This window comes from Brienomyrus brachyistius, chromosome 2 (genome assembly GCF_023856365.1).
Source record: "Brienomyrus brachyistius isolate T26 chromosome 2, BBRACH_0.4, whole genome shotgun sequence".
Lineage (NCBI taxonomy): Eukaryota > Metazoa > Chordata > Actinopteri > Osteoglossiformes > Mormyridae > Brienomyrus > Brienomyrus brachyistius.
Window position 1 is genome coordinate 4,611,620 of NC_064534.1, and position 14,611 is coordinate 4,626,230.

A 14,611-nucleotide genomic window follows, 5' to 3' on the forward strand; every position below is an offset into this window, starting at 1 on the left:
AAGGCAAGAACATCTTACAGCACCTAGTATTACCAGGCAGTATTTAGAGTAAAACGGTGTGTAAAAGCTGCCTTTATGAATGAGAGAGAGAGAAAAAAAAAAGTAAAATGGAAGGGGAGTGATAGATTTAAATTAATCGTGAAGTGGAGCGCCCCCTGTATAAAGTAAAAGTGAGAAAAGCTTACAGCACCTGGTATTCCCAGGCGGTCTCCCATCCAAGTACTAACCAGGCCCGACCCTGCTTAGCTTCCGAGATCGGACGAGATCGGGCGTGTTCAGGGTGGTATGGCCGTAAGCGAGAGACGCTACCAAAGACAGCCCTTTTGTACCACACGCGTCTATACACGCCAGTTAGTCCCATCGCATCCTACTCCTGGTTTTTTATCTGACTCACACTGCAGCCCCACCATCCAATCGGCAGCGCCGGACCCACACCAAACATTCACCAAACTACTCAGCCGGCAGCCTACGGCAATTATTCCATTGTTTAATATCGAGTCTTCTGTGGTGAAGTGGTTTTTAAGATAAGATAAGATAAGATAGGACTTTATTGATCCCACAGTGGGAAAATTTGTGTGTTATCACAGCTCCAGACAGATAGCAAGAAAGAGTTACAAGAGTAAAGAACATAAAAATACAAGAATAAGAATACAAAATAAAAATAACATAAAATAAGATAAAACACTAATACAATAGTAGTGCCTATGTACATCCATACACACTATGAAATATGGATAGTGGGTTATGGAAAAGTGCAAGTAATAATAGATATCAACTATTTAACTACTATAGCTACAATTTACTATTCAGGTAGTGCTGGGTTTTGGCATGTACATATATACACCCGTGCAATGCACATGCATCCATACATACATACATCCATACATTATATACAGATATACCTCTACATATACGTAAACTGTAGATGCAGAACCATATACATATACATGCACATCCCCTTACCTCTATAAGGTATATTTACATAGAAAACAAAGCGGTGAGTTGAAGAGGAATTATATCAGTCCTTTGTTTAAAACTGTGTGTAAAAAGCTGTCTCTTTATTATTAACAATATGTTGTAAAACGCGAATGGGGAGTCTTCAAGTTTGTGAGAAGATCGCCCCCTGGTGGAATAAAGGCAAGAACATCTTACAGCACCTAGTATTACCAGGCAGTATTTAGAGTAAAACGGTGTGTAAAAGCTGCCTTTATGAATGAGAGAGAGAGAAAAAAAAAAGTAAAATGGAAGGGGAGTGATAGATTTAAATTAATCGTGAAGTGGAGCGCCCCCTGTATAAAGTAAAAGTGAGAAAAGCTTACAGCACCTGGTATTCCCAGGCGGTCTCCCATCCAAGTACTAACCAGGCCCGACCCTGCTTAGCTTCCGAGATCGGACGAGATCGGGCGTGTTCAGGGTGGTATGGCCGTAAGCGAGAGACGCTACCAAAGACAGCCCTTTTGTACCACACGCGTCTATACACGCCAGTTAGTCCCATCGCATCCTACTCCTGGTTTTTTATCTGACTCACACTGCAGCCCCACCATCCAATCGGCAGCGCCGGACCCACACCAAACATTCACCAAACTACTCAGCCGGCAGCCTACGGCAATTATTCCATTGTTTAATATCGAGTCTTCTGTGGTGAAGTGGTTTTTAAGATAAGATAAGATAAGATAGGACTTTATTGATCCCACAGTGGGAAAATTTGTGTGTTATCACAGCTCCAGACAGATAGCAAGAAAGAGTTACAAGAGTAAAGAACATAAAAATACAAGAATAAGAATACAAAATAAAAATAACATAAAATAAGATAAAACACTAATACAATAGTAGTGCCTATGTACATCCATACACACTATGAAATATGGATAGTGGGTTATGGAAAAGTGCAAGTAATAATAGATATCAACTATTTAACTACTATAGCTACAATTTACTATTCAGGTAGTGCTGGGTTTTGGCATGTACATATATACACCCGTGCAATGCACATGCATCCATACATACATACATCCATACATTATATACAGATATACCTCTACATATACGTAAACTGTAGATGCAGAACCATATACATATACATGCACATCCCCTTACCTCTATAAGGTATATTTACATAGAAAACAAAGCGGTGAGTTGAAGAGGAATTATATCAGTCCTTTGTTTAAAACTGTGTGTAAAAAGCTGTCTCTTTATTATTAACAATATGTTGTAAAACGCGAATGGGGAGTCTTCAAGTTTGTGAGAAGATCGCCCCCTGGTGGAATAAAGGCAAGAACATCTTACAGCACCTAGTATTACCAGGCAGTATTTAGAGTAAAACGGTGTGTAAAAGCTGCCTTTATGAATGCGAGAGAGAAAAAAAAAGTAAAATGGAAGGGGAGTGATAGATTTAAATTAATCGTGAAGTGGAGCGCCCCCTGTGTAAAGTAAAAGTGAGAAAAGCTTACAGCACCTGGTATTCCCAGGCGGTCTCCCATCCAAGTACTAACCAGGCCCGACCCTGCTTAGCTTCCGAGATCGGACGAGATCGGGCGTGTTCAGGGTGGTATGGCCGTAAGCGAGAGATGCTACCAAAGACAGCCCTTTTGTACCACACGCGTCTATACACGCCAGTTAGTTCCATCGCATCCTACTCCTGGTTTTTTATCTGACTCACACTGCAGCCCCACCATCCAATCGGCAGCGCCGGACCCACACCAAACATTCACCAAACTACTCAGCCGGCAGCCTACGACAATTATTCCATTCTTTCCGCATCCGCACACTTCCTTCTCTTTAACTCCTTTTCACTGCCGCACAGGTTAATCGCCGCACGTCCCCCGCCGGCAAACATTACTCCTTTGCCTACCGCATGCAGGCTTCTCCTAACGACCCTCTGTTATCAACTCCGCTAACGGCCACAAAATCTCCGCCGCACGAAGCCCACTGGTACCTGCTGAATCACATGCTTCCCCAAAACGTCGCGCTGTCAGAACACTGGGAGCTACAGGTCCACAATGCAGCCAGAACAATTTTCTACATTCAAACATTGACGGCCTCTTCTCTATAAAAATTCACCAGACTGCTTCTAGCACCAGCAAAGAAGTTTCCATCCCTAATTCCTCTGTGATGCCCACAAACCTACACATTAGGCTGGCATGGACAGGTGTGAATTGCCACAGCCAACCTGCTGTTTTAAATACAGCTTTTAGCAAGTTTTGAAAGGAGGAGAAGAGCAGACCTTGCTATGCCAATAATATCGAGACTTCTGTGGTGAAGTGGTTTTTACATGGAAAACAAAGCGGTGAGTTGAAGAGGAATTATATCAGTCCTTTGTTTAAAACTGTGTGTAAAAAGCTGTCTCTTTATTATTAACAATATGTTGTAAAACGCGAATGGGGAGTCTTCAAGTTTGTGAGAAGATCGCCCCCTGGTGGAATAAAGGCAAGAACAGCTTACAGCACCTAGTATTACCAGGCAGTATTTAGAGTAAAACGGTGTGTAAAAGCTGCCTTTATGAATGCGAGAGAGAAAAAAAAAGTAAAATGGAAGGGGAGTGATAGATTTAAATTAATCGTGAAGTGGAGCGCCCCCTGTGTAAAGTAAAAGTGAGAAAAGCTTACAGCACCTGGTATTCCCAGGCGGTCTCCCATCCAAGTACTAACCAGGCCCGACCCTGCTTAGCTTCCGAGATCGGACGAGATCGGGCGTGTTCAGGGTGGTATGGCCGTAAGCGAGAGACGCTACCAAAGACAGCCCTTTTGTACCACACGCGTCTATACACGCCAGTTAGTCCCATCGCATCCTACTCCTGGTTTTTTATCTGACTCACACTGCAGCCCCACCATCCAATCGGCAGCGCCGGGCCCACCATCCAATCTTTCATAGCTGATGGTCGCAGACATCTAGGGTGTGATAGGCCAGCCCATCTTTCATCCAGAGAATGCCGCCAAAATCAATGAATGCATGAAAAATTGGACTGAAAACATTTAAAATAGGTCTAAATTACTATTACACACGCATTCGACTTACACTGGCCACATAGCCATTTTTAAATATTATTTAATATATGTATTTTTTAACTTAATATGTTCTAATTGCATTCTAAAGTACCTATATTCACTAACGTCCATGGCCGGCTTCCTCCAGCCCAGAACTTTTTTCTCAAAATAGTCAATTGTCAGTTGAGTCTTTATTGTCATACCGGCTATATACAGTTTAAAGCAAACTGTGGCAAGAATTAAAGTTTCCTATTTTTTTTTTTTACAGTTTTTTACAAGTCTGAATACACACGTCTGCGTTAGGTTATATACGATGCTAGGAGCTTCGCAGTGTTTTGGTAGAGATACATTTCATCGATGGGGGTTTTCTTAGCCACCCCCTCCTTCTACTTCGAATTATTGCACGTTGTTTTTTTTTTGTAATTTTTAGGAACGACAGATGCCGCTTTTATTTGTGAATAGACTCGAATAACACGAGTAACTGCAAAGAGCTCCGATGCCCATCGCTACAGTAAAGTGGATTTGTATCATTTGTGTACTGATTCATTCAGTTCATTCACTTCATTCATCCTTCTGTCATTTCGTTTACGAATGAACTCGATCAGGCCGATTATTGCACGAGTGTAAAATGTGCGAGAGTCTAAAAGAATCAGAAGGGCAAGTTAAGCTTAATGCTATGTACAATATTTGGTGACGTATTGTATTATTAGTTATATATGGATAATTTAGTAACACAAATAAATAATTTTACAACAATTCACTCAACGATTGTGAACTTTATTTTTAGTCGAACGAACTCGAATTGATTCGCTAAAAATCATAATTTCCACCTCTAGTGTGAACACCGTTGTAAGTCTGCATCGCATTCAGCCAATGAAACAGTGCAGCATTGCGGACAGAGTAGCGCTCCGCCGCCCCTATAGTAATGACACACATAGAGGACGGATAAACTCCGATGGCCGGGAGCGGCGCAGCGTTTCAGCATGTGCGTCGCTTCAAATTAGCTGGGACGTCCGCCTCGGTTCCTCATGGAAGGGATTTAAGGAGAAACTCCGGAGTCCTTAAGTTGGAAGATTTATACCTTTTTTTATTTTTTAGAAAGCTATGGCAGATATTGACAAGCTTAACATAGACAGTATAATTCAGCGTCTTTTGGAAGGTAAGGAAGAGTTGTCAAATGTCATCCGTTAATTGTATAGGAAGTTTCAATCTGATATATTTGCAACGTGAATGTAGCCTTTCGTTACATACTGTTGATCGATTCAGCATGGAATGTAATGGAATATGGTCATCAATTGAGAAAACCTGCCAATTTCGCAGTTAAGGTTCTACAATACACCGGGCTGATTGTGAAAGACTGGCAGGTATTTGTTATAATGTGTGTGACATAAGTGTTGTCTGTGGTGATAATGTATAATCGATCTTCATGTGGTATGTCAGAGTTATTCTCGATCGACTAGTCATAAGTACATTTTTTTCACTAATGGTTCCTTTGAGGGTGTTTGTCATCCTTTACTGCTGCCTAAATGGAATATTTTATTTCAAATACAAAGTAACGCGGCGTTTGTTCTGCTCCTTGCATTTTTCGCTGCGTTCACATCTCTTCCTGACGCCCGGAGCTTCACGTCATCATTCAAACGTAAAAGTAGAGTTTTAAAAGTACATGCAAGGGGCATCGACCCAGTTTTTATTTTGAATGTCCCAGATTCTGTCCCTATTTTATCAGTGCAATTTATGTGACTACACGCACAATTATGTGTCATTATTCTCCTCAAAACCCACGTTTAATTTGTAATGCCAGTGATCAACAGTAACTAGTAATTAATGATGGCAGAGCGCTTGCCTTTACGGGGCGACTTAAATGTTTTAGGCGTTCTAGATGCCACTTAATTCGATTGATGCGATGGGTGAAATCTTTAATATGCAGTATTGTTAACGTGTTATGCTAAGGTATAGCTTAAGTACAAGCAGTGGAATGCTGAGCTTCCAGTGTGACCAGTAACATGCAGGATAGTACTGGAGCAGAAGCTAGGCCTGTACAATACTATACAAAACATATTAACAACTTAACAGGAGGTATTCACTGCAAAACATCATGGAGACTAGGTTCCTATTATAGGCAAGAACATAACCCCGCAAAAGGAAAGTTGATGAAGCAGATCTGTGGTCAGATGTGTTAGCTGAGGTTAGTCTGGATAAGATCGATCTTGGGTCATTTCTTGAAAGTTGCTGGAACTCAGGGCTTAACAAATTATCTGGTTATTAAGTGTTAAACTAAAATGCACGACATACATTTGTAACATGCTTTTCCGTCCAATTGTGAATGGCAAGATGTTCACAGCTGTACCTGCAAATTAACTTTAACAAGTTTGTTTTGAAAGATAACAATGAAAAACTGTATTCATTTAAGCATGGTGCCTTTTTGTAAAGGAGGAGAATAATGTATATGTGTACAGTTTTGGAATGGTCTTTATCTTTATGCTATTGCATGTATTCTTTAATGATACAACTAAATCTAACTCTAAAATGCACCTTTAATGCTTTCAGTTTGACCTTATTTGAATTTTCTATTGATTGGAGCCCAGATGTCAGCATTATGAAAACTCAACACAACTTCTGGTCTTAAATTTCCTTTCTAATGAAAGTTATATACACCAATGAGCCAAAACACCCCCCATGTGATTAGAAAAACGTTGAATTTATTGTACAAACAGCATCTGTCAAGATCTGGGATATGTTAGGCGAGTGTTTCCCAACTCAGCTTCCTCTCAGCTCCCAGCGTACCTGTACGAGGTATTCGGTGTTCCTGATTGGCTGGGGGCTGGGAGGGAGCAAAAATGTGGAGTGTCCGGGGGGGGTTCCCCGAGGACTGGGTTGGGAAACACCATGTTAGACAGTAAGCCAGCATTTGCTGCTCATAACTGACACGTTGAATGCAGATGAAGTGGGCAGGAATAAAGACTCAAGTGACTTTAATAAGGGCCAAATGGTTAAGGCCAGATGACTGGGTGAGAGTATCTCCAAAACTGCAAGCCTTGCGGGGAGCTCACAGTCAGGCATGGCGAGTACCTGCTGAGAGCAGTCTGAGGAGGGAAAATCCAAGATACACCAACAGGGTGCTGGGCAGCTAAGACGATGCAAGATGTTAATGAAGGTTGGCCTGTCTGGCACAAACAGGCTGCTGTGATACAGACTACAGAAATCTCTCTTGATGGTCAAAGGAGTAGTGTGTCATCACACACAATGACACTTCAGTAGGAAGTCTCTAGTCAAATGGATCTTTGTGGAATAAACACTTAATTTTTATTCGTTTTTTTTTTAACTCGGAATTTTATTTATGCTAAACTAATATGGTGAAAATTTTACTTTGTGGTTTAAGGATTGTGACACTTTGTTGAATTTATATTTTGATATGTTTTTGCTATTCCTTTGTTTCGCTGACCATAACTATGACGGTCTCGGTAATTATAAAGTTATAGACGTTAATGTTTTAAATAAGCGAGGACTACAAATGAGCTGTATGTTTTCTACTGTGCTATCCAGAATGTGGTTAGTGACACAGAGTGAGCAGAGAGTGACACATCACTCGATCTCAAAGGCAAGTGACACTTTTCAGGTGAGGGTTTTTTTATACGTCATGGAGGGAAGAAAGAAGGGTTCATAGTCTGTGACTGAAGTAACATGATGCTGATATACAGGACGGATGCCAACAGAAATATTTTTAATTGTATTCAAACTACTGCTTTTCATTTAATTCTGTAATGCAGACTGACTAAAATATCCTGGAGTCTTTGGCAATCTCGCAAAATATTTGGTTAGTAAATGAATGAGCGAGTGGTTGCTGGCCGTGTCACTGCTTCCTGCCTCATTCGTCAGGGGACAGCGGCAGAGCTTCCATCAGCCGCACATCGGAGGTCAGCTTTTTATGCTTAGAAGTAGGCCAGCATTGCCTATAAATAGAGAACACAAAACTTTAACTTGTCTTCAGCATCAGCCTCCTTTTTCAGCATGATAGGAGCTCCCAGTTTTCACAAAAGCCACCAGACAGAACGTTAATGCGGACAGTAATGGAGTGGATGTTCAGGAAGTGTATTTGTAAACACAATGATTCCATGCGTGTCTCTCAAGTTTATTCATGGTCCATGGCCCATCTTCAGCCGGCAGGTCGTCCCGTATTGAAGAATGAAATACTGTGATCCATGAAAACATTCAGTTCGGCTTAATTTTATATGGTTATATGGCCCCAAGGCGCTTTACAGGAGTGCAATACGTTTGTATATCATTTATGGAATTATTAAAAAAATAATTACTTGTAGACATTTTGCTGCCCCCCCCCCCCCACCCAAAGTTTATCATGGGATTATTTTACCAGTCCATGCAACTTTAATAGAATATAAAACCAACCATGGACATGAGAAGGTGGGAAACCTGTCTGTAGTGGACAGGCTGCTGATGTGGCTGCCTCGGGAATTTGGGGCATGTGAACGACGTGTCATTGCAAAGACTGTGGGTGACCAATCTGTTATTGACTTTCTAAGTGAAAGGCTCAAAGCCTGGCAAGAGTGTGCAGCTGCAGGAGAGCGAGGTGCGAGGCCTGTGCCTGAAATCCCGAGAGATCTTCCTCAGCCAGCCTATCCTGCTGGAGCTGGAGGCTCCTCTCAAGATATGTGGTAGGGATTCTGTCATCTCTTTTTATGTATATATATATATATATATATATATGTAGAGATACACACACACACACGCACACACACACACACACACACGCACACACACACACGCACATATTGTTTGTATTCATATCTTTGTGAGAACTGTCCCTTCATTTTCATGAGAAAAACCCTAATCTCAACAATGGCGACCTTAACCCCTACCCAGCTCAAAGCTCTAACCCTAGGTAACCAAGCGAAATACAAGACTTATGGCATGTTTAGATTTTTGATTGCAGTCACACACTTTTGTAAAACTGAGTTTCCCCTCGTGGGGACCAAAAACGTGGTCCCCACAATGTTAAAACAACAGCTTTTTATCACATTGTGGAGGCATTTGGTTGGACCCACACACACAAACACACACACATTGTTTTGTGGTATTGTTCAGTACCGATTTAACTGTATTCTCCGTAGGTGACATCCACGGGCAGTACTACGACCTCCTAAGGCTGTTTGAGTATAGCGGATATCCGCCAGAGGGCAGCTACCTGTTCCTGGGTGACTATGTTGACCGGGGAAAGCAGTCACTGGAGACCATCTGCCTGCTGTTGGCCTATAAGATTAAATACCCTGAGAACTTCTTCCTGCTTCGGGGAAATCACGAATGTGCCTCCATCAACAGGATATACGGTTTCTACGATGAGTGTCAGTTTGCCGACTGCCCGCCAACCACCACGACTCCCACATATTTTACCTTGAGTTTGAGATCTTTGAGATCTTTGAGAGCTATTTTCATGACCGGTGCATGGATTCCTGTTTTTAGGTAGGAGGCGGCACAGTGTCAAGCTTTGGAAGACATTCACTGACTGCTTCAACTGCCTCCCCATCGCTGCCATTGTGGATGAGAAGATCTTCTGCTGCCATGGAGGTGAGATATCAGTGCTGGCTTTGGAGTCAAGCTGGTACTGAACGTTCCAGGTCAATCAGCTCTTTTAGCTTTTCCTGAATTCCACATGATGCGGTATGATGGTGTAGTAGTTAGCACTGTCGCCTCACACCACTGGGAGGGTTCCATGAGTGTGAAGTTTGCATGTTCTCCCCATGTCATCGTGAGGTTTCCTCTGGGTGCTCCAGTTTCCCCCCCACAATCCAAAGACATGCTGAGGCTAATTGGACTTACTAAATTGTCTATAGGTGTGAGTGGTGTGTGAATGTGTCCTGTGATGGGTTGGTGCCCCATGATTTGTTTCCTGCCGTGCTTCTGTAGGATCCAGACCCCCCACAACCCTGAACAGGATAAGTGGCTTCAGAAAATGGATGGATGAATCCCACATTATTCCACGGAAGAACAGTGCTGGGCATTTCAGGACCAGAAGCTACAAATCCAAACCAAGATTTTGTTGAGTATGAGTATAAAGAGTGACAGTCACAGAGTACTCAACTGGTTGGTAGAAACAGAATCTTGATCTGTAGCTACTGGACCTGAAATGCCCAACACTGTGGAAGAGTTTTATAAATGGTCAAAGCATTGGCCTTCTTTGTTCAGCATAACTTTATGACATAAAATATTGTGTTCCAGCACATTACAGATCAGTTATCTGCTTGCCTGATTCTTCATGCATTCTGAAATCTGTTTGGCTGCTTCTCAATTATTATTAAAGGGCTTCTTTTTGATATCTTTGGTGTTTCAAGTGGTATTTCAAGTGTACCATCACTTATTGTAAAAGCATCAGAAAGACTCCTGTAGCTGAACTGTTGCCAGAGGTCTTGAGTCAGTAGTAACTACCTGCACTCCACACTTGCTAGGTCTGTCCCCAGACCTCCTGTCCATGGAGCAGATTCGGCGAATCATGAGACCTACGGATGTTCCTGATCAGGGCCTGCTGTGTGATCTTCTGTGGTCTGACCCAGACAAGGAGGTGTTAGGCTGGGGAGAGAATGACCGCGGTGTCTCTTTCACCTTTGGAGCAGAAGTGGTGGCCAAGTTCCTGCACAAACACGACCTGGACCTCATCTGTCGGGCGCATCAGGTAAGGGCATGTGTGCCAGGCTAACTACTACAGTGCTCACAGAAGGTCTTTGGGATGCTTTAATTCAGTAAAAATATTGCAAATTTAATAACAAAAATCATTACTTTATTCATTTGTGTCATGCCCGGCTCGTCCGATCCTCATGTGTGCCACGCCCCCTGATTATCCTCATGTGTGCCACGCCCCCTGATTATCCTCATGTGTGCCACGCCCCCTGATTATCCACGTGTACTTCCCCGATCGTACCTAGCTGTGTCCTATTATTTTTGCCCAGTGTTGTCTATTTCAGTCCATGTCTCGCCCCGCTTGTTGTCGGTCATTGAGGTCAGTTGACGTCTCGTGTACCCGGTCCCCATAATAAACCCCTAGTTTCCCTGTCTTTCGCCTGCCTGCCCCATCCTTGCCTGCTTCCTGCCCGCCTGTCTGCCCGTCGCTGCCCGCGAACCCTGACAATTTGTTTATAAAATTATGTGGCACGTTAGAAACAACCAGTGGTATTAAGTAAAACGTTCAATTCAAGTAGCCATAAATTTAAATCCGAATTATAGTTCTAAAGAGCAAGCGTCCCAAGGCTTTCTGTGAGCGCTGTGTATGTTAAAGTACGTTTTTAATGATTTTGTAGTGATTGAAATGATTTAGACTAAATAACAAAAGTCAACTCAGAGGAGTCATTACTGGCTCTTCGCTTAGCCAAACTAGATACGTCATCGGATAAAATGTTTGTTTATGTGCGACATTCACCCTACATGCTACTTTTGCAAAATGTTGGGTAGAATTTTTAAGGTGCCAAGTGACACTTCCTTTGATTATCCCTCTTTACAGCAGGCTGGTCAAATAATTTAAAATGCCTTGTTTTGTTTTTATTATTTTTTTGCATAATTGCATTATCAATGATTTCTCATATGCTATATGAATTGCACAAGGAAATCTGCAACGTTTCATTCAGCCTCTGTGGTGTAGTGTTTGAGCCACTTAAAGTTCCGATTTGAGATACCCGTACTTCTCGTGGAGGTGGTTGAAGATGGGTATGAGTTCTTCGCCAAACGGCAGCTGGTGACCCTGTTCTCAGCACCCAACTACTGCGGCGAGTTTGATAACGCTGGTGCAATGATGAGTGTGGACGAGACCCTGATGTGCTCCTTTCAGGTAGGAATGCCACTTGCATTTCTTATCTTACCACCTCATGGGAAGACTTCCTGAAATTATATATCAACATTTATAAAACTGTGCACACATTCTGTAGATTTTAAAACCAACAGAGAAGAAAAAGCCGAATGCAAGCCGACCAGCTACACCCCCTCGAAGTATGGTGATGAAGCAGCCCAAGAAGTAGGGCAGGGAGTATGGTGATGAAGTATCCTTGGAGTATGGTGATGAAGTATTCTTGGAGTATGGTGATGTGAAATAGCCCAAGAACTAGGGCATGGAGGGGTGGTGTTTGTGCTGTTCATTTATTTGCTGGTTTTATGGTTCAGTGATCACTTGCTTTTTATGCACTTTTTTACTTGCCAGAACTCAATGCCACTACTCAAAAACAAGTGAAATACTGTTTTGTTTTTTTGCCAGATCAAAATGTTGTTGTACTATGCATTCAGGTATCCTATATGGACAAAAGTCTTGGGATAGCTGGCCATTAGACTTACAGGAACTTTTATGACGTCCCATTATAAATCCATAGGCATTAATATGGAGCTGCTCCCCCCTTTGCAGCTACAACAGCTGCCACTCTTCTGGGGAGGGTTTCCACAAGATGTTGGAGTGTGTCTGTGGGAATATTAGCCCATTCTTACAAAAGGGCCTTTGTGAGGTCAGGCACTGATGTTGGACGTGAAGACCTGGCTCACAGTCTCTGTTCCGGTTCATGCCAAAGGTGTTCGATGGGGTTGAGGTCAGGACTCTGTGTGGGCCATTCAAGTTCTTCCACACCAAACTCAGCCAACCAGGTCTCTATGGACCTTGCTTTATACACTGAGACATAGTCATGCTGGAACAGTAAAGGGCCTTCGCCAAACTTCCAAATGTAATGGTTACAACAAAGTTGGAAGCATAGAGTTGTTCACAATGTCTTGATATGTTGAAACATTAAGAGTTCCTTTAACGGGAACTAAGGGGCCTAACCCAACCTCTGACTTATTGCAAAGTTGGCATCCTATGACAGCACCACATTTGAATTCACTGAGCTCCTCAGAATGACCCATTCTTTCACAAATGTCTGTAAGCGTGACTGTATGGCTAGGTGCTTCACATTATACCCCTGTGGCAGTGGGTCTGAAGGAAACCCCTGTATTAAATGATTAAAAGGTGTGTCCCAATACTTTTGTCCATATAGTGTAGAATGTCTAGCTTCAGTAACCAGGAACCTGTGTAATTTACGGGAGATAAAATCTAAATTTTTGCAATTCCCCCAAATTCCCCACAATGTGTTGCCACTGTGACCTAAAATACTGCTGATAAGCAGCGTGTTTTCTGTCTTCATTCATTCCTTCCTGACCTCTTTGTTCTCCTGTGGTCCAGTTCTGGTGCCATGTCACTCTTCAAAACACTGACTTATGTCTCTGATGATCTTATTTTATCAAAATCTCAATATGGATCAGAAATGTAGCTTCATTTTTAGACTGAAAAATGCATATGTGTATTTAGATGAGAATGTAGGTGATCCAACCCAAGATTCACGTGTGCTGTATTTAGTGATGTCACTAGGCTATAAGGTTAATGTGCCAGTCATTACGAACTATGATTTGACTTTGGATGATATACAGCTGGAGTTTTTTTATGTGTTGGCTTGTTTATTAAATGCAGATAAAGCAAAAAATATGTAACGGATGCTTTCTAATCTGTGACAAATTAGCTAGTTTGAGTATTCAGAAAGCTGACCACAAACACCATATTGAGGCCTACGGATTCAGAATGGGACGTCATAAGAGTTCCTGTGGGTGTAACGGCCAGGTGTCCCAGTACGATTGTCCATATAGCGTATGTCAACTAACATCAATACATTCACATCAATTATAAAATTCTCACGATAAGACATGGGGATTAATCATTCTTTTGAGAACTTGTTGCTGCTCTTTTCGTTTAGAAGCACTGGGTAGTTCTTACAAAGCACTCACTACTTTACATCTCTGTCTACCTACTCCAAGTGTGTTACATCTCAGCCTGTGGAACAGAACAGGTTTCCCAATCTTTCCCTGAGGGCCAAATTCCAGCAACACAATGCCGGGGATGGGGAGGGTGGGGGGATAAAATTTGCCACGCCTGGGGGGGGGGGGGGGGCGGAGGTGTGTGCATACAAGAAATTTGCAGAGCAGATGGAATATTCAATTCTCACAGGCTGCCTGGTGTAAACGGCCCACATTAGCCGTGTTCAGTTCAGGTTAAATGGTGTTTCGGTCCAGATGCAAACTGCAGTCCACCTAGTATAAGTATCCATGCCGTATAATAAAAGGCGCGGACAGCTGACAACACACGCCTGCTGGGAATTGCGAGAGAAACCTTCAATGGGATGAGCAGGCCATTGCAAATATTTGCAATATTTTCTGAATTTACCACCTCAATCTACATTCCAGTCAGTTTTCTCTGTAGTTCACTGAATCAGCTTTATCTTAATCCTTGCATACTGCACTAGATAAAGTTTAATACATTTAAAATGTATATAAAACAAAAAAAAACACAATTTTAGTATTTGTGCATTTTTTCCATACCTATTAACAAATAATGCAAATGCCAGGGACTCTGCTACACAGTTTTTATTTGATGCAGCCAAAAGGTCTTGGCAATCGTGAAGTCACCACTAGCACAGCAGTAACCAGCATTGCCTCGTGTTATTTGTTCTTTACAGTAATAAGTGACGGCCAATTACAACAGCGCACAAACAGCACACAGAAAAGCTGGACTATCCTACTTTTAGCCACAAGGTGGCACCAAGACCCGTCCAACTACAGAACTA

General features: G+C 42.3%; 1 protein-coding gene and 4 non-coding genes across 5 annotated transcripts; 1 reads left to right on the plus strand and 4 right to left on the minus strand.

Annotated features, from left to right (window-relative positions):
- Positions 1-178: 178 nt before the first annotated feature.
- Positions 179-297, minus strand: LOC125736006 (5S ribosomal RNA). Its single transcript, XR_007395289.1, has one exon. It is a non-coding gene; the product is annotated as a 5S ribosomal RNA (ribosomal RNA).
- A 1,015-nt stretch (positions 298-1,312) lies between these two features.
- On the minus strand, positions 1,313-1,431 carry LOC125736117 (5S ribosomal RNA). The gene has a single exon (XR_007395400.1). It is a non-coding gene; the product is annotated as a 5S ribosomal RNA (ribosomal RNA).
- Positions 1,432-2,443: 1,012 nt separating this feature from the next.
- Positions 2,444-2,562, minus strand: LOC125736232 (5S ribosomal RNA). The gene has a single exon (XR_007395516.1). It is a non-coding gene; the product is annotated as a 5S ribosomal RNA (ribosomal RNA).
- A 1,036-nt stretch (positions 2,563-3,598) lies between these two features.
- On the minus strand, positions 3,599-3,717 carry LOC125736348 (5S ribosomal RNA). Its single transcript, XR_007395628.1, has one exon. It is a non-coding gene; the product is annotated as a 5S ribosomal RNA (ribosomal RNA).
- A 1,209-nt stretch (positions 3,718-4,926) lies between these two features.
- Positions 4,927-13,484, plus strand: LOC125718578 (serine/threonine-protein phosphatase PP1-gamma catalytic subunit A-like). Its single transcript, XM_048992451.1, has 7 exons — positions 4,927-5,142; positions 8,522-8,653; positions 9,110-9,340; positions 9,459-9,563; positions 10,442-10,665; positions 11,677-11,811; positions 11,909-13,484. Exons 1-7 carry the CDS (start codon positions 5,088-5,090, stop codon positions 11,996-11,998), a joined length of 972 nt encoding a protein of 323 aa, XP_048848408.1. The 5' UTR covers positions 4,927-5,087; the 3' UTR covers positions 11,999-13,484.
- Positions 13,485-14,611: the final 1,127 nt, after the last annotated feature.

Coding starts and splice junctions, on each gene's coding strand:
- LOC125718578 (XM_048992451.1), top strand. CDS start 5,088: ATGGCAGATATTGACAAGCTTAACATAGACAGTATAATTCAGCGTCTT. Junction 8,654..9,109: donor GGCTCCTCTCAAGATATGTG/GTAGGGATTCTG, acceptor TATTCTCCGTAG/GTGACATCCACGGGCAGTAC. Junction 9,564..10,441: donor GATCTTCTGCTGCCATGGAG/GTGAGATATCAG, acceptor CACACTTGCTAG/GTCTGTCCCCAGACCTCCTG.